The sequence below is a fragment of the Lithobates pipiens genome, unplaced genomic scaffold (assembly GCF_037356315.1).
Source record: "Lithobates pipiens isolate NorthernLeopardFrog02 unplaced genomic scaffold, aLitPip1_a1.2 Scaffold_1, whole genome shotgun sequence".
NCBI classification, from domain to species: domain Eukaryota; kingdom Metazoa; phylum Chordata; class Amphibia; order Anura; family Ranidae; genus Lithobates; species Lithobates pipiens.
This window is the reverse complement of record NW_027507685.1, coordinates 151,888,515-151,909,899: the sequence shown is the minus strand read 5'-3', so window position 1 is coordinate 151,909,899 and position 21,385 is coordinate 151,888,515. Positions and strand designations below refer to the sequence as shown.

General features: G+C 44.9%; 1 protein-coding gene across 6 annotated transcripts in view; it reads right to left on the bottom strand.

Moving 5' to 3' along the window:
• LOC143976155 (opioid growth factor receptor-like) overlaps positions 1-21,385 on the bottom strand; it is a 73,418-nt gene that overhangs the window by 37,603 nt on the left and 14,430 nt on the right. For 4 of the 6 annotated variants that reach the window (XM_077478617.1, XM_077478619.1, XM_077478601.1 and 1 more), the window contains exons 2-3: positions 19,434-19,505; positions 15,128-15,211 (exon numbers count right to left, since the gene is read on the bottom strand). In XM_077478617.1, coding sequence (XP_077334743.1) covers positions 15,128-15,211; positions 19,434-19,505 — 156 coding nt within the window. The remainder of the gene's footprint in view (positions 1-15,127; positions 15,212-19,433; positions 19,506-21,385) is intronic. The other 2 variants (XM_077478612.1, XM_077478614.1) reach the window with 1 other exon arrangement.

The window sequence follows — 21,385 nt, the reverse complement described above, 5'->3', positions numbered from 1 at the left end:
TAGTGGGGTCAAATCAGCATTAGTTTTCGAGTGTAGTGAGAAAATTTGAAGTAAGTACATTTTTTCTTGAACAAATACATTTCTCACAGTGGATGCGGTCTTCGTTCAGGAAGGTACATTTACTTGAATATCGTTTGTTAAAGGCAATCTTTTAAAGAACATTCATAAAGTTTTTAAATGTCCTGATAATTATTTTCATGAGAATTTTTTTTATTTTTTTTTTGCAATTATTATTTTATTAGTATTTTGAACATCAAAAACACACATTGGGAGAGCCCCAAAACAAACAATAATAAGTAAAACAAAGGAGACAAAAGAGGTCGCAGCCTCACAAACATGCTGTACAGGTATTGGCATGGGAACATATGGATTATCAGCAAAACATGTCCTATCCACTGGCCTTGGAGGCCAAACCCTCCTGGCCAGGACCGGCAAAGATGCCCCCGCCTCTCCATAGAAAGCAATCATGTCGAAGCCTAACCTAGTGCTTCGGCATATGGTCATCGGGAGCATGTTCGGAGCCGCGGCCAAAAGAAAGAGTGAAGACTGAGATGAAAGTGGAAGAGTAACAGAGAAAAGAGAAAAAAGGAAGAGAGGGGCGGGGGGGGAGGGGAAAAGGAAGAGTCAAGGGGAGGAGGTGATGGGTATGGGGGGGGGCGGGATCGGCTTCACCTACGCGGCCTGTCAGACACCAGTAGTAAGTAAATTAACGGCCAAACAGAGCTTTGCCCTCATCTGAGTATACAAACACGTTCCAGAGAGACCAAGTCTTTCGATATGTCTCCTGCCGGTCCCGGGCTGTAAGCACCAGGTCTTCCATTTTATTTATATCCTCCACCTTCCTTACCCACATCGGCGCCAAAGGCGGCGTCTGCTGTTTCCAGAGCAAGGGGATACAGGACTTGGCCGCATTCGTAAAGTGACGTAGTATCGATCGTGCGTATGTCCTAGGGGGTATGTCCGAAACATGCAGTAAGAAAAAGGCTGGGTCATTAGGGATTCGCCATTCGGTAAATTTCTGAGATATGGTTCGGACCGCGGCCCAGAACTCCGAAAGCTTAGGGCAGGACCAAAAAACATGAAAAATTGTGCCCCGTCCTTCGCGACAGCGCCAGCAGCACTCAGATGCGTCAGGGTAGATAAGGTGAAGGTGACTAGGCGTCAGGTACCACCGGACAAGAATTTTATAGTTTGTCTCTTGTATTTTGGTACAAATCGAGGACCGCAAAGCGAACCGCAGTATGTTGTTAATTTGTAGCTGCGTAAAGGTGCGGCCCAGGTCCATTTCCCATTTAGTGAGGCCCGCGATGTGTGGTGGTTGTGCAGGTGTATTGAGTAGAACGTACATTTTAGAAAGGGTTCGGGAGATCGGTTCAGTATCAGAACAGTATTCTTCAAAAGCAGTAAGTGGTCTGGTATAGTCTAGGGGGTTCGGGAGAGAATGGAGAAAGTGATGTAGGCGATTGGCGTTCCAAAAATCCAGACAATACGGACCTAAAGGGTCCATAGGAATCCGGGATGGAAGTCCAGTTACCCCGCATTACAAACTGAGAGGCCGTAGAGAGACTGGAGTCCCGTAGCGGTCGAAATTGTGCCTGTGATAGACCTGGTGTAAAGCAGGGGTTACCTAAGATCGGAGTCAACGGGGACGCCGTGGTCGTCAGAGACTGTTGCAGCGCCGCCTTTGCGCCTTGAGAGATCGTGTTGCCTATGAGGGGGTGGGATTTCACCGCTCGTGGTAGTGCTTCGTGGCACCAGAGAGCCGTCCTCAATGGAAAAGGGCACTGTTGTTGTTCAATTTGTGCCCATAGTTTAGTATCGAGATTACGACCCCAGTCCAAAATCCTACCTAAGTGTACAGCAGAGTAGTACTGTTTAACGTCAGGGAGTGCCAACCCCCCATAAGGTTTCGGCAGGGAGAGTTGGGATCGAGGTATCCGAGGCCGCTTCTGTACCCAGACGAAACAGGTAAACAACACCTGTACCTGTTTAAAGTACGTGGGCGGAATTTTAATCGGTAGCGCCTGAAAGAGGTACAAAAATTTGGGCAAAATGCACATTTTCAGCAGATTGCACCTACCGAACCATGAATGGATCCCTTTTCGCCATGAATCCAAAAGCAGCCTCACCCTAGCAAGGAGAGGGGGGAAATTTCGTTCATAGAGGTCCGATAGGTCCGAGGGGATGTTAGTCCCGAGATATGTCAGGGTGGTGGACGTCCATTTAAATTGGAAAGTGGATTGTAGAACAGGCAGTAATCGGGGTGATAACATGAGACCCATAGCCTCCGATTTGGTGAAATTTATTTTCATGTTGGAAAACCTCCCATACCTCTCAAATTCCCGAAGCAAATTTGGTAACGATATCCCTGGGTTAGTCAGCATAAAAAGCATGTCATCAGCATAAGCTGAAATCTTATGCTGTGACCGGCCAACTCGCACCCCTTGTATATCGGGGTTAAGTCTGATCATGGCTAGAAAGGGTTCCAGGGATAACGCAAACAAAAGAGGGGATAAGGGGCATCCCTGCCGTGTCCCATTGGTTATCGTAAAAGGGGTCGAGAGAGTCCCATTAATTTTGACTTGGGCCGTGGGTGTAGAGTACACTCCAGCTATCCTGTTGAGCATTCGTTCCCCCAGCCCCACATATCGGAGCACTGCGAACATAAATGACCAGTTCACACGGTCAAAAGCCTTTTCGGCGTCCGTGTTCAGCAGAACACATGGGGTTCTCGCGGTTGTCGCCAAATGGAGCAGGTTTAAAACTTTCGTGGTACTATCACGGGCTTCTCTAGAGGGGATAAAGCCAACCTGATCCAGGTGGATTAAGTGTTGAAGATGGGCAGCTATCCTAGTGGCCAGGATCTTAGTATAAATTTTCAAATCTATGTTCAGAAGAGATATCGGCCTGTAACTACCACAGGACGCAGGATCCTTCCCTTCCTTGGGTATCACCGAGATATGGGCACTCAGGAAGTCTCTAGGAAAGCACCCGCCCGAGCCTATTGCATTGAATAGCGTGAGCATGGGCGGACCCAGCAGATCTAATAATTTTCTATAATACTGCAGGGTATAGCCGTCTGGGCCCGGGGCCTTCCCAGGCTTCATGGACCCCATAGCTCTATGAATCTCCACCAAAGTTATTGGGGACTCCAACTCTGCTCTGGCCTCTGGCGAGATAGAGGGCATATGGGACGCTACAATATAATCTACCATGTCCGACTGCGGTTGTGGGTCAACCTGGAGATTATAGAGATCGGAATAAAAACCACGGAATTCCTGAGTGATATCCTGAGGCAAAGTAACCCTCCGCCCCCCTGGCGCAACAACGTGGGGGATATATGTCAGAAGTTTAAGTTTTCTTATTAGCCGCGCCAGCAGCTTCCCACATTTGTCACCTGCCTTGTAGGTCATTTTACGACAGGATTGCATGGCCGCTTTAGCCCTGTAATACAGAATGTCCGTAATTTGTTTCCGTAAAAATTGTACATCGGTATCAGAGGAGTGTGTAGGGGCATGTTTATGTCGAGCCTCTGCTATGTGTAGTTTCTCTAAGAGTCGGTCAAGGAGTTTAGTGCGTTCTCGTTTAATCCGTGCCCCATGTTTGATAAGAACACCTCTAACCACAGTCTTGTGGGCTTCCCAGAGCACACCCGGATCACAATCCGGGAGATCATTCTCCCGGAGATAATGACGCAGTGTCGTGGTCACATCTTCCAGAACCTCTGGGATCTGCAGCAAACTTTCATTGAGGCGCCAAAATCTGGTCGCCAGAGGCGGGGTGTCAGACAGTTTATAAGTCAAAAAGATCGGTGCATGGTCCGACCAAGTCCTGTTTCCGATGGAGGAGTGCTCCACTGCATGTAGTTGGGAGTGAGGGATCATGAAATAGTCAATGCGGGTGTAGACCCTATGTACAGAGGAGTAAAATGTATAGTCCCGCTCACTATAGTGCTGGAGTCTCCAGACATCAAACAGTTGGGAGTTATGGAGCGCTTTTGCAACCCGTTTAAGCTGACTCACCGGCAAGGAGGTACGACCAGCCGAGGTGTCTACAGATGGTAATAAGGGTACATTAAAGTCCCCACCTAATAATAACTGACCGGCTCTAAAGCCCTGTAGTTTCTCCATAATTCCCTCCACAAAAGTGGCCTGAAGTTCATTAGGTGCATATATGGTTGCCAGAGTCACTTGAACTGTGCCAATGAGTCCTTTCAGGAAAACATAACGGCCAGCAGTGTCTATCAGAGAATCTTGACATCTCCACGGAAGTTTGTGGGAGAGAAGTATGGAGACCCCTTTCGACTTGGCCATCGGATTGACAGAGTGGTAGGAGAACGGGTAGTGCCTATTGCGGAGGTATGGTAGCGCACGGGATTTAAAATGCGTTTCTTGTATAAAGGCAATATCTGTGTGTAGCCTTTTCAGGTCCGCCAGCAGGATACGCCGTTTTTCAGGTGTATTGAGGCCCTTCGCGTTAAGCGATAAAAGGCGGAGGCGAGGTGAGGCCATAACTAGGCAAGGGGAACAGGAGGAGGCGTAGGGGGGACGGGAGTCGGCAGGAAGGGGGGTAAGGGTGGGTGAGGGAAAGACAGAGGGGAAATGGGGGAGGGGGGAGGATCGGAAAAGAAAGAAAGAAAAGACAAGAATGCAAAGAAGTAGAACTGTTATCGGAAACCGGGCCTAACGCCCTACGTCTCCAGAGAAGACTAAATTAGTTATGTGCATGCAGTGCTTCGAGGGCAAAACATACCCTCTAGCAAAACATGCTAGCCTATGGGGGGGAGTGAACCGGGCAGGGAACGCAATAACCAGTTCCCTAAACCCGTCTCCCACCTTGTAGCATCACCATAGCATAATGCATAACTCCAGGGAAAATTGTATACATTAAGATAGATAAACAAAAAATGGCAAAATAGCAAACAACCCACATGTAACCAGTGAACAGATAATGAGGGCAAAAAACAGGTAAGGAACCACATTGGCTATAAAGGTATACCGAACCCAGACGATACACGGCCCAGTCTATACGAATTCGCAGCCAGGTACTAAAACCGTGCATCGTCTGCAGAGCGCCTACAAATGGGCACCCTCCCAACCTCTCCCACCCGCATCCACACCCAGTAAAATAAGACATGGGGGCCCACAACGTGCAGCTGACCTGGGCGATACAAGGCCCCATCCGTGCCAATCCGGACATAGGTATGGGTGCCGTGTACCGGTCGTCTCGCCCCAACACAAGAAACACATCCCCAATCCTCCCGGCCCCCGCAAACAACTCCCTCCCCCACCAAGCCCCTGCCTCACAACCCTTAGACAAGGGTGTGTCATTGCCCACCAGGTACCTCCGTTAAGGTGTCCCCACAGTCACACCAGGGGGAGATCCACCAGCACCCCACCCACCCCCCACAAGGCCCAGAGCCCCCACCCACATAATACATAATCCTCTTCGGAATGACAGCTCCTCATAACCTCCAAGCTGCTACACAGAAAACAGTTCACTCGAGTCTCTCAGGCAGGTGAGCAGACATCTCCACTGCAAGCCATACGGAACAGATGTGAATGGGTAGCAGAGGGCAGAGCAGGGGGGGGGGGGCGGGGGAAACTAAAAACAGTCCAGGGATAGTGGGATGTCGTGTGGCGCGGGGGAAGGACCCCCCGTAGTCTAGATAACATCGGAGTCCGGGTCACCCAAGGGACCCTAAGATTCAAAACTGGAGGCAGTAAGGTCTCTGCAGTGGCAACCAACACCCCAGAACAGGTTGCGTGCAGATATATGTACAGCAGTGGAGGGGGAGCTACACAGCAGTTCGGGCAGAGGGGGTGGGCCACCGCCACAGCGTGTGGCCCAGGTCAGCGGGGGGGGGGAGCTGTATCAGCTATCACGGTTGCAACCAGTGAACAGGGGAGAGCTGTCCAAACGCGGCCAGTCACCGGAGAGACAGGGGTAAACGGGTCGCCCAGGGTGTTAGCGGCATCAGCCGCCGCAGGTGGGAGGGGGGAGGGAGGGATATCCAAAGAGAAAAGTTACCTCACAGTTCCCTGGAGATCTCCGGAGAGGGTGCTCTGGGTCTCCGACGGTTCCTCTGTTGTCTGGGCGGCAGGCCTCCCCGACGTCCAGGACCTGCATCTGTACCCTGAGCCCGGGGCAGAGGAGCCAGCCAATTCGGAAGGGTAATGGGGTCCGCCGCTAGAAAAGCAAACAGGTCTGGTAAGGAGCCAGGGTGGCGGAGAGTAAAAAAACGTTGGTCCTTTCGGAACGTGACCGATAAGGGGTAGCCCCATCGGTAAGTTGCTCCCCTGCAACGAGCCAGCTCCAGCAGAGGTTTTAACGGGGCTCGCCTCTGCAGCGTCGCACGTGAGATGTCCGGCAAGATTTTCAGGTCCACCCCATCAAACTCCACGGCAGGGGCCTCCCAGGACTTCCGCAGGACTTCCTCTTTATGTAGGTAGTGGTGTAGTCGGCAGACTACATCGCGTGGTCTGTCAGGGTCTGTCGATCGTGGGCCAAGGGCTCTATGAACCCTATTGAATTCCAGGCGGGGCGGCAGATCCACCCCAGGGATGCTACGGAATATTGCCGCCACTGTGTCCGCCAGGTCCTCCGGTCCCGTCGCCTCCGGAAGACCCCGCAGTCGCAGATTGTTTCTACGACTGCGGTCCTCAATCTCCTCTAGCCTCAGCTGCTGCACCAGCAATGCGTCCGCCTGGGCGTTCCGAGCGTCCTCCAAAGCCGCTACTCGGTCCTCCAGGGCCGCCAAGGACGTCTCGCCGCCAGTCACTCTGGTGGCGAGGACTTTCACCTCCTCCCGGACGAGAGCTATCTCCTTTCGGTGGGCAGCTTCTACCGCTCCGATAAGCGTGGTGATGTCTGACTTGGTAGGGAGGGAGTGTAACAGCGAGCGGAGCTCCTCGTCCAACTGAAGCGTCGGTACCGCTACCTTCGGAGTGTCAGTAACCTCCCGGTGGAAATCCGAGGGGGTGCCCAGCAGGGGATCCGATATGGAGGCCTCTGGGTCGAGGTCCGGGGAGGCGCAGGCAGCGCGGCCTCCGTTTCGGCGGTCACGTGGCGCCGCCATGACAGGGCCCGGGGAGCGGAGCTGGGAGAGATGGAAAAGTCGCTCGATATCACCTGTTTGCGGCGTGGGAAGAGCCGGTTTAGCAGGTATGCTCTTCCGTAGCGTGGCTCGCTTTTTCGAGGAGGGCATAATGCGGTAATCTGGCAGACGTCTTCAGATAAGGTGGGAGACGGCCGGGAGCTCAAGCGATGCACGTCTCTACTCCGCCATGTCCAGGCCACGCCCCCCTTCATGAGAATTTTTATACGAAAATTTGACAAACATTCATTTGAAAATGTTCAAGTGTATGGTCAGCTTAAGCGGGGTGTTGTCAGAATGACTCACCAGTATGCTGTCATACCACTGATTCATAATTCTGGAGCCTTGCGCCTAAATATACATATCCAAAGTGCTTCCATCTTTTGCTCTTTGAGGTGTTCAGAACCATAAAATTCCAGTAAAAAAATATCTAACCCATCAACGAAGGAAGTGCAAAAGGCACCAGAATCAGGTCTAAGGTAAACTTAAGTGTATTATTTCACTCAGCTGGTGATCCATGAAACTCTAGTGTTCCTCCAGGGGTTGCTAGGGGTTCCTTGCGCAAAGAAATTTCTGGCTCTCAGATATGACCCAGTGACACCAATCATCTTTTTAGCTATCTGAAGGGGGGGTGATTCTTCCCAGTGACCACCAATGTAAGCAGTACTCTTCTCACTAACCTAACAAGCTAATGATCTGTAAGCAGTAGCTAGAGTAATTATTGTCTGGGGTTCCCTTAGTCCTGAAAGCTATTTCAAGGGTTTCTCCATGTTTAAAAATATCGACAAAGGCTGGACTAAGGGAATTGAGGCAATCCAGACTAGACTATTCTCACTTTGGTCCGTATAATCTCTACAGTTTCTCATCTCAAAGAATGGTGGCGCGCCTAGATTCCACAGACTGACAGCTGGCCTAAAGCTAGATAAGATGGTCTTACATATAACTGAAGTTATAAGCAAGACACCCTTCTAGACAACCTCACCCTGTGATAAAATTGCTCTATAGAAGTAGCTTAGCTTTGTATCATCCTTTTACCTTTTTAAAATACTGGTACCATGTTGGCTTTTCGCTAATCAGCTATCCGTACTATTCCAGTAACTAAATTGTCTTTAAAAATTGGGAATAATGGTCTGGCTATAACCTGGCTCTTTGAGGGCTCTTGGCTGTAAGCCATCTGATAAATTTGTTTTTCAAATCTTTTTGGACACTTCCTTTGGACTTCTATTAGGGTACATTCCATGTTGAGTTACTAACAATACAGTCATAATCATTATAACTCTCCTCTTCCTTTGTAAAAACTGAGGAGAAGAAAGTATTTAAAGTATGGGAAAAATATTTTTTTTGGAATCGTAGGATGCTGCACCTGTCCCCTGCTGACTCTAGGCTAAGAACCGAGCGATCAAACACCACCAATAGCTCAGTTCTCAGAAATCCCTGAGCAGAGTGCTCACTGGACTGCTGGGCTGTGGAGGGGGCAGGGAAAGCTGTCTCAGGTTTACAGTGGCTCGCTGAGAAGCTGAGCCTGGTGTCAGTCCAGGCATGTGGGCAGATCCTGACCAAATGGCCGTAATCTTTCCCGAGCCTTGACTGGCTTTGTGATGTCAGCTGACAGCAGGCTTTAGCCCACTCTCTGCTGAAAACGGGTCACAGGAGTGCAGAACGAACTGCACTCCCTTGATCCACAGGAGAAGTACAGCCAAATGAGCTTTTTAGCGGTACTTCTCCTTTTAATACAGTTGCCTTCTCCTTGTCGTTTGTAACCAACTTCCCCTGATCATTCTTTATGGGACCAGTGGTAGAATTGTAGTCATCTCTTATGTAAATAACCTTTTTAAAGCATGCGAATAGTCTGCTAGCTTTGCTTGCTGCAGCTTGGGATGACATGCTGTTGCTGAGCCTGTGATCTACTAGGACTCCCAAATCTTTTTCCATCCTGGATTCCCTTAGGGATTCTCACCCTAGCAAGCAACTTGTGCTCGTATCTTTAACCCTCAAGTGTATTACTTTACGTTTTTCAACGTTAAACCTTGTTTGCCATTTAGTTGCCTACCTCTTTACTTTATAGAGCTCTTCTTCTAAAGTTTCTATATCCTGCTGTGAAGATATTACCCTGCTTGGCTTTGTATCATCTCATTGGCAAATGCTTAGCTTGAACTATATATATATATATATATATATATATATATATAATACCATCCTCTACAGTATATCATTTATGAATAAATTCAACAGAGTTAGTCCAAGAACAGAGCTTTTGGGTACCCCACTTAAAACTCTGGGCCATTCAGAATATACGCCATTTATCACCACCTTTTGGACGTACCTCTGTAACCAGTTTTCTATCACGATACATACACTATGACTATAGTTCATGCCAACAGACCCCAATTTGTAAATTAAGAATTTATGGGGAACTGTATTGAATGCTTTGGCAAAATCCAACTAGACCACATTACCATGCTTTCCTCTCTCGGGGGATAGGCAACCTCCAGCACGCGAAGCCTCTTTTGCCGGCACTCGACTCCCTCCCTATCAGCAGAGCAGTGCACAGAAAGTGTCAGTGAGACAATAATGCATTCCAATTTCAGAATTCCCCACACACCGCACCTGCACTGAACGGGAGGCACTGTGCCCCTACACATTGTAAAAGATGGGAAACATTGTTTGGTTCTCTAACTTTGCTATAGTCTTTGTGATGAGGAAGAGATTGGGTGCAGTTCTGCTAGGGGGGGTCATTTGTCACTGCTAAAGCCAATCACTGCTAGCCCTGCCAATCATCTGGAGAAAGATGACTCGCTTGGTTGCCACTACTAGAGGTCGACCGATATGGGTTTTTCTCTGGCCGATGCCGATGCCGATATTTAGAAATCATGGCGGCCGATAGCCGATATATGATGCCGATTTTTTTGGGCCGATATGTTAGGCCGATTTTATTTTATTTATTTATTTTTAATCCCCCTTGATCTAACACACCTTTCCCACTGGGGCGTTTTTTAAGGCGCTTTTGGGCTAAAAATAGCGCCTGTAAAGTGCCTGCAAAATGGCTCCCCTGCAGTCTGTGTGAAAGACAGAGTGCTTTCACACTGAGGCGATGCGCTGGCAGGATCTTAAAAAAAAAGTCCTGCAAGCAGCACGTTTGGAGTGGTGTATACCGCTCCTCCACCACTCCTGCCCATTGATATGAATGGGCACCACTGCCGAAGCGCATGCAATGCGATTTGGCAGCGGTGCTTCATGGGCGCATTTAACCTCTTCCTTGGCCGCTAGCTGGGTTATATGTGCCCCACTAGCAGCCAAATAGCACCGCTAAAATGATGGTAAAGAGCCGCTAAAACTTGCGTTTTACCATCAACGTCTGCCCGCTCCAGTGTGAAAGCAGCCTTCATAAGTGATACAGAAAATTTCTTACACTTAAAGCGGAGGTCCACCCTAAAATGGACCTTCCGCTCATCGGATTCCTCCCCCCCTCCGGCGCCACAATTGGCACCTTTTAGGGGGGAGGGGGGTGCAGTTACCTGGATAATCCAGGTAACTGCACCCACTTCCGGGCTAGCTCTCTGCGGAAAGGGGCGTACATTACGCCCCTTTCCGCAAGTGCCCGCCCCCTTCCGCAAGTGCCCCGCTGCCTGCTGGGAAACACACAGATCCCAGAGGCAGCGGGGACCGTCCTCATTGCGCAACGTGGCTCGCGCATGCGCAGTAGGGAACCGGGAAATGAAGCCGAAAGGCTCCATTTCCTGATTCCCATACCCAAGATGGCGGCGGCAGCACTCGAGTATTGATCTAGAGATCGGCTTCGGGTGCCGACATCGCGGGCACGCTGGACAGGTAAGTGTCACTATTTTAAAAGTCAGCAGCTGCAGTATTTGTAGCTGCTGGCTTTAAAAAAAAAAAAAAAAAAAAAAAAAAACGCGGAGTCACGGCGGACTCCCGCTTTAAACATTTATTAAACAAAACAAACCTCCAATCAGTTTACTTGTATGTATGATCTAGATAAAAAAAAAAAAAAAAAAAACTATATATTAAATTAAAACGGGTAGTCAAAACTTTTGGACAAAAAAAAAAAAAATGGGCTAACTTTACTGTTTTTATTTTATTTTTATTTTTTAAATGGTGTATTTTTTTCCCAAAAAAATGCATTTGAAAGACCTCTGTGCAAATGCCGTGTGACATAAAATATTGCAACAACCGCTATTTTATTCCCTAGGATCTCTGCTAAAAAAATATATATAATTTTTGGGGGGTCTAAGTGATTTTCTGGCAGAAAATACAGGATTTTTACTTGTAAGCAACAAGTGTCAGAAAAGATTTAGTCTTTAAATGGTTAAACTGAGAACTTCTACACAGAGATGACTTCATTCATTCAGAAGTGTAAACATTGTATCATTTAGTTCTTTTCTTGGCAGTCTGCCCAGAGAGGAGGAAAGTGTTGCTATGACGACTCAGGCAACTCACACTGACTTCTTACAGAAGTCATTTCAAAGTCCCGCTGTAGAATCGGCTTTTTATCAACACAATCGGCCGATGCCGATTATTTAAAAAACGGCAAATATCGGCCGATATATCGGCCGACCTCTAGCCACTACCAATCTCAGAAAGCAGGGATTTCACTGTGATTGAGAAAATCAGGTGACAGTATGTGGAATTACTGTTGAGCTTCTGGGAACTTTGATGTTATTCCTGAACCTTTGCATCACTTAGTACTGAACCACGGCACTCTGTGTCCCTTTAAGGTGGAGACCGTATTCAGCGCAGTGAAAATCACACCCAAATTTTGCTGCGGCGCAGAGTGCCACACTTTTTCTCAGCTGCGGGGGGCCAATTTATGATCCTCCACACAGGCCCACTGCTTTCAGAAAATGCACAAAGATCTACAAAGGGATGGTGGCACTGTTCTCTACACTATATACACGTGTTTACGGTAAGTGCAAAAATTACATAAAAAAAAAAAAAAAGATATCTACGTGTATGTAAACAACCAATTGCGAACAACTCTACAGCAAAGTGCAATGTGCATAAAAATAATAAAGTGCAACAAATCCAAAACATAAAGTGAATAGTGCAAATCAGATCAATAAATATATCTACATTATATACAGTGCCTTGCGAAAGTATTTGGCCCCCTTGAACTTTTCAACCTTTTGCCACATTTCAGGCTTCAAACATAAAGATATAACATTTTAATTTTTTGTGAAGAATCACCAACAAGTGGGACACAATTGTGAAGTGGAACGAAATTATTGGATAATTTAAACTTTTTTAGCAAATAAAAAACTGAAAAGTGGTGTGTGCAAAATTATTCGGCCCCTTTAGTTTCAATGCAGCAAACTCACTCCAGAAGTTCAGCGAGGATCTCTGAATGATCCAATGTTGTCCTCAATGACTGATTGTGATAAATAGAATCCACCTGTGTGTAATCAAGTCTCTGTATAAATGCACCTGCTCTGTGATAGTCTCAGGGTTCTGTTGAAAGCGCAGAGAGCATCATGAAGACCAAGGAACATACCAGGCAGGTCCATAATACTGTTGTGGAGAAGTTTAAAGCCGGATTTGGATACAAAAAGATTTCCCAAGCTTTAAACATCCCAAGGAGCACTGTGCAAGCGATCATTTTGAAATGGAAGGAGTATCAGACCACTGCAAATCTACCAAGATCTGGCCGTCCCTCTAAACTTTAAGCTCAGACAAGGAGAAGACTGATCAGAGATGCAGCCAAGAGGCCCATGATCACTCTGGATGAACTGCAGAGAACTACAGCTGAGGTGGGAGAGTCTGTCCATAGGACAACAATCAGTTGTACACTGTACAAATCTGGCCTTTATGGAAGAGTGGCAAGAAGAAAGCCATTTCTCAAAGATATCCATAAAAAGTCTCGTCTAAAGTTTGCCACATGCCACCTGGGAGACACACCAAACATGTGGAAGAAGGTGCTCTGGTCAGATGAAACCAAAATCGAACTTTTTTTTTTTTTTCAAATTTTTTATTTAATACAAGAAGACCAGGATACATGGATCAGTACAACCAAAAGTATAGAAAACAGTACAACTGTAGAATAAACAAACGGCAACATTTCTATACCCATGTAGACATAACGCCCTTCGTTAAGGTTTCACCACTAGGGAAGTCTAGAGAGTAGGGTCAGTTAGACACATATAATTCCCACGGCCCACACCGTTTCCTCCAGGGAGGTGAACAGCCTGTCCAGGTGCGGGGGAGCAGCAATGCATCTGTCCATGTAAACGTGGTCCTTCCTTCTCAAAATCGAAATTTTTGCCCACAATGCAAAACGATATGTTTGGCGTAAAAGCAACATAGCTCATCATCCTCAACACACCATCCCCACTGTCAAACATGGTGGTGGCAGCATCATGGTTTGGGCCTGCTTTTCTTCAGCAGGGACAGGGAAGATGGTTAAAATTGAGGGGAAGATGGATGCAGCCAAATACAGGACCATTCTGGATGAAAACCTGTTGGAGTCTGCAAAAGACCTGAAACTGGGATGGAGATTTATGTTCCAACAAGACAATGATCCCAAACATACAGCAAAATCTACAAAGGAATGGTTCACAAATAAACGTATCCAGGTGTTAGAATGGCCAAGTCAAAGTCCAGACCTGAATCCAATCGAGAATCTGTGGAAAGAGCTGAAAACTGCTGTTCACAAACGCTCTCAATCCAACATCACTGAGCTCCAGCTGTTTTGCAAGGAAGAATGGGCAAGAATTTCAGTCTCTCGATGTGCAAAACTGATAGAGACATACCCCAAGCGACTTGCAGCTGTAATTGCAGCAAAAGGTGGCTCTACAAAGTATTAACGCAAGGGGGCCGAATAATTTTGCACGCCCCACTTTTCATTTTTTTATTAGTTAAAAAAGTTTCAAAAATCCAATAGATTTCGTTCCACTTCACAATTGTGTCCCACTTGTTGGTGATTCTTCACAAAAAATTAAAATTTTATATCTTAATGTTTGAAGCCTGAAATTTGGCAAGAGGTTGAAAAGTTCAAGGGGGTCGAATACTTTCGCAAGGCACTGTAATTATCCAAAAACAACATCAATGAAAAATAGTGTATCAAATGATGTAAATAATTCAATAAATGGTTCAATAATTCATCATGTGTCAATTCTCCATATGCAACCAAAAAATAATATAAAAAAAGTTGAGGTTGAGATGAAAATAAAAATAACAATATGTGAATAATAATTATAATAACTAAAAATAAAGATTAGTGTCCATAAAGTGCCAGAAATCGCTTCCGTGCGAGACAACACCACAGAAAATAAAGTGACTCTTCTTTAAAAATATAGGTGACTTGTCAGTGCTCCCCTCCTTCATCCAGTGGCCCCTTTCATGAATGCACTCACCAGAGCGCCTCACCCCTGCTGGGGTAACAGGCGTATAACCTCCTTATCCTTATCGCTGATCGCCACCATTACTAGTAAAAAAATAAAATATTAATAAAAATGCCATAAAACTATCCCCTATTTTGTAAACGCTATAACTTTTGCGCAAACCAATCAAACGCTTATTGCGATTATTTATTTATTTATTTATTTTTTAATCAAAAATATGTAGAAGAATATGTATCGGATTGGCCTAAACTGAGGGAAAAAATGTTTTTTTTATATATTTTTGGGGGATATTTATTATAACAAAAAGTAAAAAATGCGTTTTTTTCAAAATTGTCGCTCTATTTTTGTTTATAGCGCAAAAAATAAAAACCTCAGGGGTGATCAAATACCACCAGAAGAAAGCTCTATTTGTGGGAAAAAAAGGATGTCAATTTTGCTGGGGAGCCACGTCGCATGACCGCGCAGTTGTCAGTTAAAGCGAAGCAGTGCCGAATCTCAAAAAGTGGTCTGGTCTTTGACCAGCAAAATGGTACGGGGCTGAAGTGGTTAATAAAACTGACCGTAATTTTAAACCCTTCTCTACACTCTCCAAAACGAAAAAAAAAAAAATTGTTTGGATTTAAGTAGTTGTATGTTTTCAGTGTTGGTTTAGGTTGGGATAGTATTGGCTGTGCCTTACCCTATAAAACTGTCTTTGTTGGTGTCCAAGTGTGTTATACAGGAGGCCTTCATCTGTTCTAGATCCTGGACTCTGTATATGGGACTGAAATGAACACAGAGAAGATGTAGATAATGATTCAATTTTAAATAGAAACCATCAGGATTAGTCAGCTTTTGACTCAAGCTCTGCACATTTTGCTAAGGATGGCTATTGCTGTTCTTGTGGATGTCTCTATTTACTAAACCTTACAAAGCATGCAGTAAAAAGTTTGGACTTCTTTACAACAAATGAAGTGAGACTTCACGTCAGTAGATGGCAGAAGATCTAATCATGCAAGTATACAAGAAGCCAGTTGGTGAGTCCACCTATAAGCATCCAACCTTACAGTGGACCGCCACGCTAAATGTTGGTAAGGGGGGGGGGGGGGTGATGGGACCCCCTAACGCCCTCTTTAGGCCTGGACGTTGCCCTAAACTTGAAGTGAGAGATATTGTTCAAGATGTCCAATAGGTTCTTCTAGTTTGTATCATCCAAGTGGAGTTGGACAGTGAACACCTCCTCATCTATCTACAGTAAATAATGGTAAATTAAGTTTTTACTTGGAGCAGTAATGTTGGCACAATTGTTTGCTGTTATACAAGGGTCTTTGGTTTTTGTGTATACTACTGAGGCGAGGTAAAGATGGCAATACACTAGTAGAGTTTTGTTAAACAAATTTTGATTTAAGAACATTCATTAAATTTTCTAAAAGTCTGTGATGTCAAACCTGTATTCATTTTTTATTCATTGTAATGACAAAAAAAATTGCAGGATGGAATTTTTAAATGAATGTTCAAACAAATATCTGTACAAACATTAAATTGAAAATCTACCAGTGTATGCATCTTGTTGTCAGTATGACTCGCCAGTATGCTGGTCTACCACTGATCCACAATTTTAGAGCCCTGTGCCTAAATATCCAAAGCTCCTCCATCTTTCCGTCTCTGAGGTGTCCAGAAGCATAAAATTCCAATTAAACTCTAACAGATCAATAAAGTAAGTGGAAAAGGGACTGGAATCAAAGGGACAGGGTACAAAACTTTGGCATGACTAAGGGAATGGAGGCATTCCAGATCAAACTATCTTTTCTGCGATCGGTACAATCTCTACAGGTTCCAATCTCACAGAATGATAGTGGGGCTAGATTCATAAGGCTGATAGCTGGCTTAGAGTTAGCTAAGAGATGGCCTCGCATATAACTTGAGTTATAAACAAGATGGTCTCATAAGTAACCCTCACCCTGTGATAAAATGGCTCTTTAGAAAAATAGAGGATAGATGTATTTTAGTTAACGTGTATGCAAAACCAAACTTTTTCAGTTTTTGATATAAGGAAATTTTAAAACTTTAAAAAAAAATCTCTGGTTATCACTGGGGAAATTTCTCTTCACCTCCTGTTCTGGAGATGCAATAGCAAATGAGAATAAATCATAAAAAAGTAAGGGAAGCTCCCTTTTTTATTTTTTTTATTTTTTTTTGCCACGTCAGCGAATTCTCTAGAGGGACATAAATCAACTTTTCGTTCATCACTGTCTCCTTTCGTCTTCACATCATTGTAGTATCTCATTATATTTCAGAAAGTATCAATATCAATAACAATTAAATTAAATATTTTTCCCTTATTAAATTCATATCTTTTATTCATCATACACCTCTTTATTATTCCCATTCCCCATCCCCCCCCCTCCTTTCCCAAGCTAAATGTCAGCGTTTTCCCGTCTCCTCTTATCCTCCTCCCATATTGGTCTATTATGGTCTTAAATATTCTGCGTAACTCCAATCCTTCTTAAAATCTTTCCAACATTTCCATTTTTTTATTACTGCTTCTCTTTTATTATCTTCTCCACTACTCAACTTTTCCATCTTATATACCTCTTCAACTGCATCTACCCACTCACACATCGTTGTACTTTCCACCTCCTGCCACTTTTTAGGAATCAATTTCTTCGCTGCGTTAAGGAGGTGTGGGATGATAGTTTCTTGATATTGTTTTTTGTTACTTTTTGTTCCGTGGAAAAGTACAATCCAAGGATCCGCCTTCACGCTTATTTTAGTTATTTCTCTTATCTTTTGCAAGATCTTTCCCCAATAGATTTAGATTTTTGGGCATCCCCACCATAGATGTGCCATTGTTCCTGTGGTTTTTACAGCCCCTCCAACATTCTGCCGATCTTCCCTGTTGGTATTTTGCAGTCTTATCCGGCGTGTTGTACCATCTAGTTAGGCACTTATAGTTCATTTCGGCTGTTTTACTGTCTATTGCCGAGCAATGTGTTAATCTTAATATTTTGCTTATTGTGTCTTTATCCCTCTGTGTTCCTAATTCCTTTTCCCACTTTTTGATATATGGCGGGGTCTCCAGCTCTCCCACGACATCAACAGTCCATACATCCTGGATACGATTCCTTTAGAGTTGTCTGTTGTACAGAGTCGCTCCAACATGGTCAGCTCCTCTCCAGATCTTATTGGTTGAGGTAAGCTTCCAATAAAATGGGCCAGCTGGAGATACCGCCATTCACACATTGCCATTAAGCCCTTATGTGCTAATTCCCTAAGTGTTATGAGTTTCCCTTCTTTCATAATATCTTTTATTTGTATTTTTTCTTTTTTTATCCAATTACCTCCTATTTCCTTTTTCCCCGGGGGAAAAAACTCATTTTTCTTCAGTGCTATAAACGGTGAATTAAAGTGCCCATTTAATTTTTTATAAACCCCATCCCAAATTTTAAATGCTATTCGTGTCAGCTCATTTGTGTTCGCATCCAAAACCCTAAATTTTGGAGGGTTCCAAACTATTTTATCTAAATGTGCCTTACTATATGTGTATTCTAGGTGTATCCACCTTTTCTCATTTCCTGTCTCGCCCACCCTTTCGACAATTCTAGACAGCACTATTGCCTTATAATAGTTGTATATATATCCGGGACTGCAAGCGCCCCCTCGCTTTTTTTCCTGTTTTAATGTTGAATAGGAAATCCTTGGTTTTTTATTCTTCCATATGAATTTAAGCAATAAGGATTTCAACTTTGAAAAATAACCAGCAGGGATTTCAATCGGCATTATCTGGAATTTGTACAAGATCTTTGGGAGGATAAACATCTTTAATGCGTTTATTCGTCCCAGCCATGACAATGGACTATTACCAAGTCTTCTAAGTTCTTTTTTAATTTCGTTTAATAGTGGGATGTAATTTAGTTGATATATCTTCTTTAAGGAATTTGCCAGTTTTATACCTAGATATTTCAACTCTTTACTCCATGTATATTTGCATTCTTTTTGGATCTGTTGTGCTTCTTGTTTACTAAGGTTGATGTTTAAAATTTCAGATTTTATTTGGTTAATTTTAAAATTTGACAATTCCCCATAATATTCCAGGGCTTTATTTAACTTAGGTAATGTGTTCTTAGGGTTGCTAATATAGAACAATACGTTGTCTGCAAAGGCAGCCAATTTATGTACCTCTTTCCCAACTTCAATTCCTGTAATTCCCGGGTTATTTTGAATCGTAGAAAGTAATGGCTCTAACGGTAATACAAATAAAAGGGGGCACAGAGGGCACCCCTGTGTAGTCCCATTTTCCATCTCAAAGGGCAAGGAGGGAGACCCATTTATCTTTATAGTTGCTGTAGGGTGATAATATAATGTTTTGATCCATTGGATCATCCTTGGTCCAATTCCCATTTTTTCCAATGTCTGGAACATAAATCCCCAGTCCACCCTGTCGAAGGCCTTTTGAGCATCCGTCGACAGTAGAAGAACTGGGGATTCTGTCTCCTCCCTCTGAGATAGCAACAGGAGAGTTCTCACCCCATTGTCCTTACCTTCCCTCCCAGCTACAAACCCGACCTGGTCCGGATGAACCAGTGAATTCATCAATGTTTTCATTCTTCCTGCTAATATTTTGGAAGCTCCCTTTTTTAACATTTGTGACTGGAAAATGTGTCACCATTGGAAGATTTACCCTCACCTCCTGTTCTGTGACAACTCCGATTTTGATCTTGAAGGTCATTCTCCCCAACAGAGAAAACATATTTTTAGTAGCGTCAAGAAGGATTAGAACTTCTAACAAACTTTTTTATTACTACAGGTCCCACAGGTCCCTACAGGTTGATAACAATTCGCCAACTTTTTTTTATTTATGGGCATTACAAGGGCAGTAATTGAAGGGAAAATGTTTCCTTCTCTACACTATCCAATTTTCTTTTTCCATTTCTTGGATTAAGTTTTAAGCAGTTGTATGTTTTCAGTTTCTGACTTACGTTGGGATAGTACTTATAGTACCTTACCCCATAACATTTTTTTCGTGGATTTCCATGTGTGCCGTGTTGGGGGTCTTCATCTGTTCTAGATCCTGGATTCTGTAGATAGAACACAGAGAAGATGTAGATAATAATTATGTTTTTAAATAGAAACCATAAGGATTAATCAGCTTTTGACTCAAGCTCTGCACATTTTGCTACAGCTGGCTATTCTTGTTGATGTCTCTATTTATTAAACCTTCCAAAGAATGCAATGGAAGGGGATAAGAAATGTAAGAAGCCAGTGGTTGAGTCAGCCTATAAGCATTCAACCTCCAATGGACCTCCACTCAGTTTGCCAAATGAACCGAGGTTGATATATTGTTGCAAACTGTACAGCTGTCCTTGAGATTTATGGGGTCTAATTATACTAGATGAGTGTCAATCAAGTTCTGGGACGCCTTGTCACTGTCTTTTATACCTTGACATTGCCCTACACTTGAAGTGGGAGACATTCTTCATTATGCCCCAAGGGTGCTTCTAGTTTGAATCATCCAAGTGGTGTTGGACAACAAGTACCTCCTCATCTATCCACAGTAAATAAAGTGTTTGTATTTGGGGCAGTAATTTTGGCCCAGAGTTTGCTCTCACACAAGGGTCCTTTGGTTATTATGTCCACCGCTGAGGTAAAGTAAAGCTGGCCATACACTAGTACTAGTAACCCATGGCTGGGTTATAGCTAGAGGTCGACCGATATATCGGCCGATATTTGCAGTTTTTTAAATAATCGGCATCGGCCGATTGTGCTGATAAAAAGCCAATTTAGAACTACAGCGGGACTTTGAAATGACTTCTGTCATAGAAGCCAGTGTAAGTTGCCATAGAAACGTCTTCCTCCTCTCTGGGCAGGCTGCCAAGAAAAGAACAAAATTATACAATGTTTACACTTGAATGAATGAAGTCATCTCAGTGTGTAGAAGTTCTCAGTTTAACCATTTAACCACTTCCCGACCGCCGCACGACGATGTACGTCGACAGAATGGCACGGGCAGGCATAAGGGCTTACATGTACGTCCTTGCCTTCCCGCGGGTCGGGGGCCCGATCGGGCCCCCGCCCGGTGCCTGCGGCGGTCGGTATTCGTTCGGGAGCAATCCCGGATGAGGGGACGGCCATTCATTCATGGCCACCCCCTCGCGATCGCTCCCGACGAATGAAAATCCTCCGTGACATCACTTCCTCTCCTGTAATGTAATAACAGGAGAGGAAGTGATGTAATCTCTCCTCCGTGTCGGTATTTTTCGTTCCGACACCGAGGAGAGAGGAACACGACACTACACAGTAGAACATGCCAGGCACACTCACACCCCCCCCCCCCGATCACCCCCCCAATTACCCCTGCCCCCCAGTCACAGTGACACCAATGTCATTTTTTTTTTTTTTGCATTGGTGTCATTTGTGACTGTAATAACTGTTAGGGCAGTTAGGGTTAGCCCCCTTTAGTTCTAATGTACCCCCCCCCAACCCCCCCAATAAAGGTTTAACCCCGTGATCACCCCCCGTTGCCAGTGTCACTAAGGCTGGGTTCACATTGCAGCGGTTTATGAGAACGAATGTGATTCGCACCGCACTGCAGTGCAAATCACATCTGATCTCTGTGCGATTCGAGTTCAGCCATACAGATAGTATGGCTGAATTCGCATCGCACCCGCCGCACCCGCCGCAAATTCGCACGGGACCCTTTTTTTGGCCCGCAGCAGAATCGGATCGCATGGGTGTTCACACCATGCGATCCGAGTTTGCAGATCGCACTGCGATATGCGAACTGATCTGGGGGTGTCATTAACATTTCACTGACACTCCCAGCAGTTCACATAGGGCAGTGTGAACTGCCGCCGGGAGGCATGCGATGCGGGAACCCGCCACGGATTCGTGGCGTTCCCGCATCGCTCCAGTGTGAACCCAGCCTAATAAGCGATCGTTTTTCTGATCGCTGTATTAG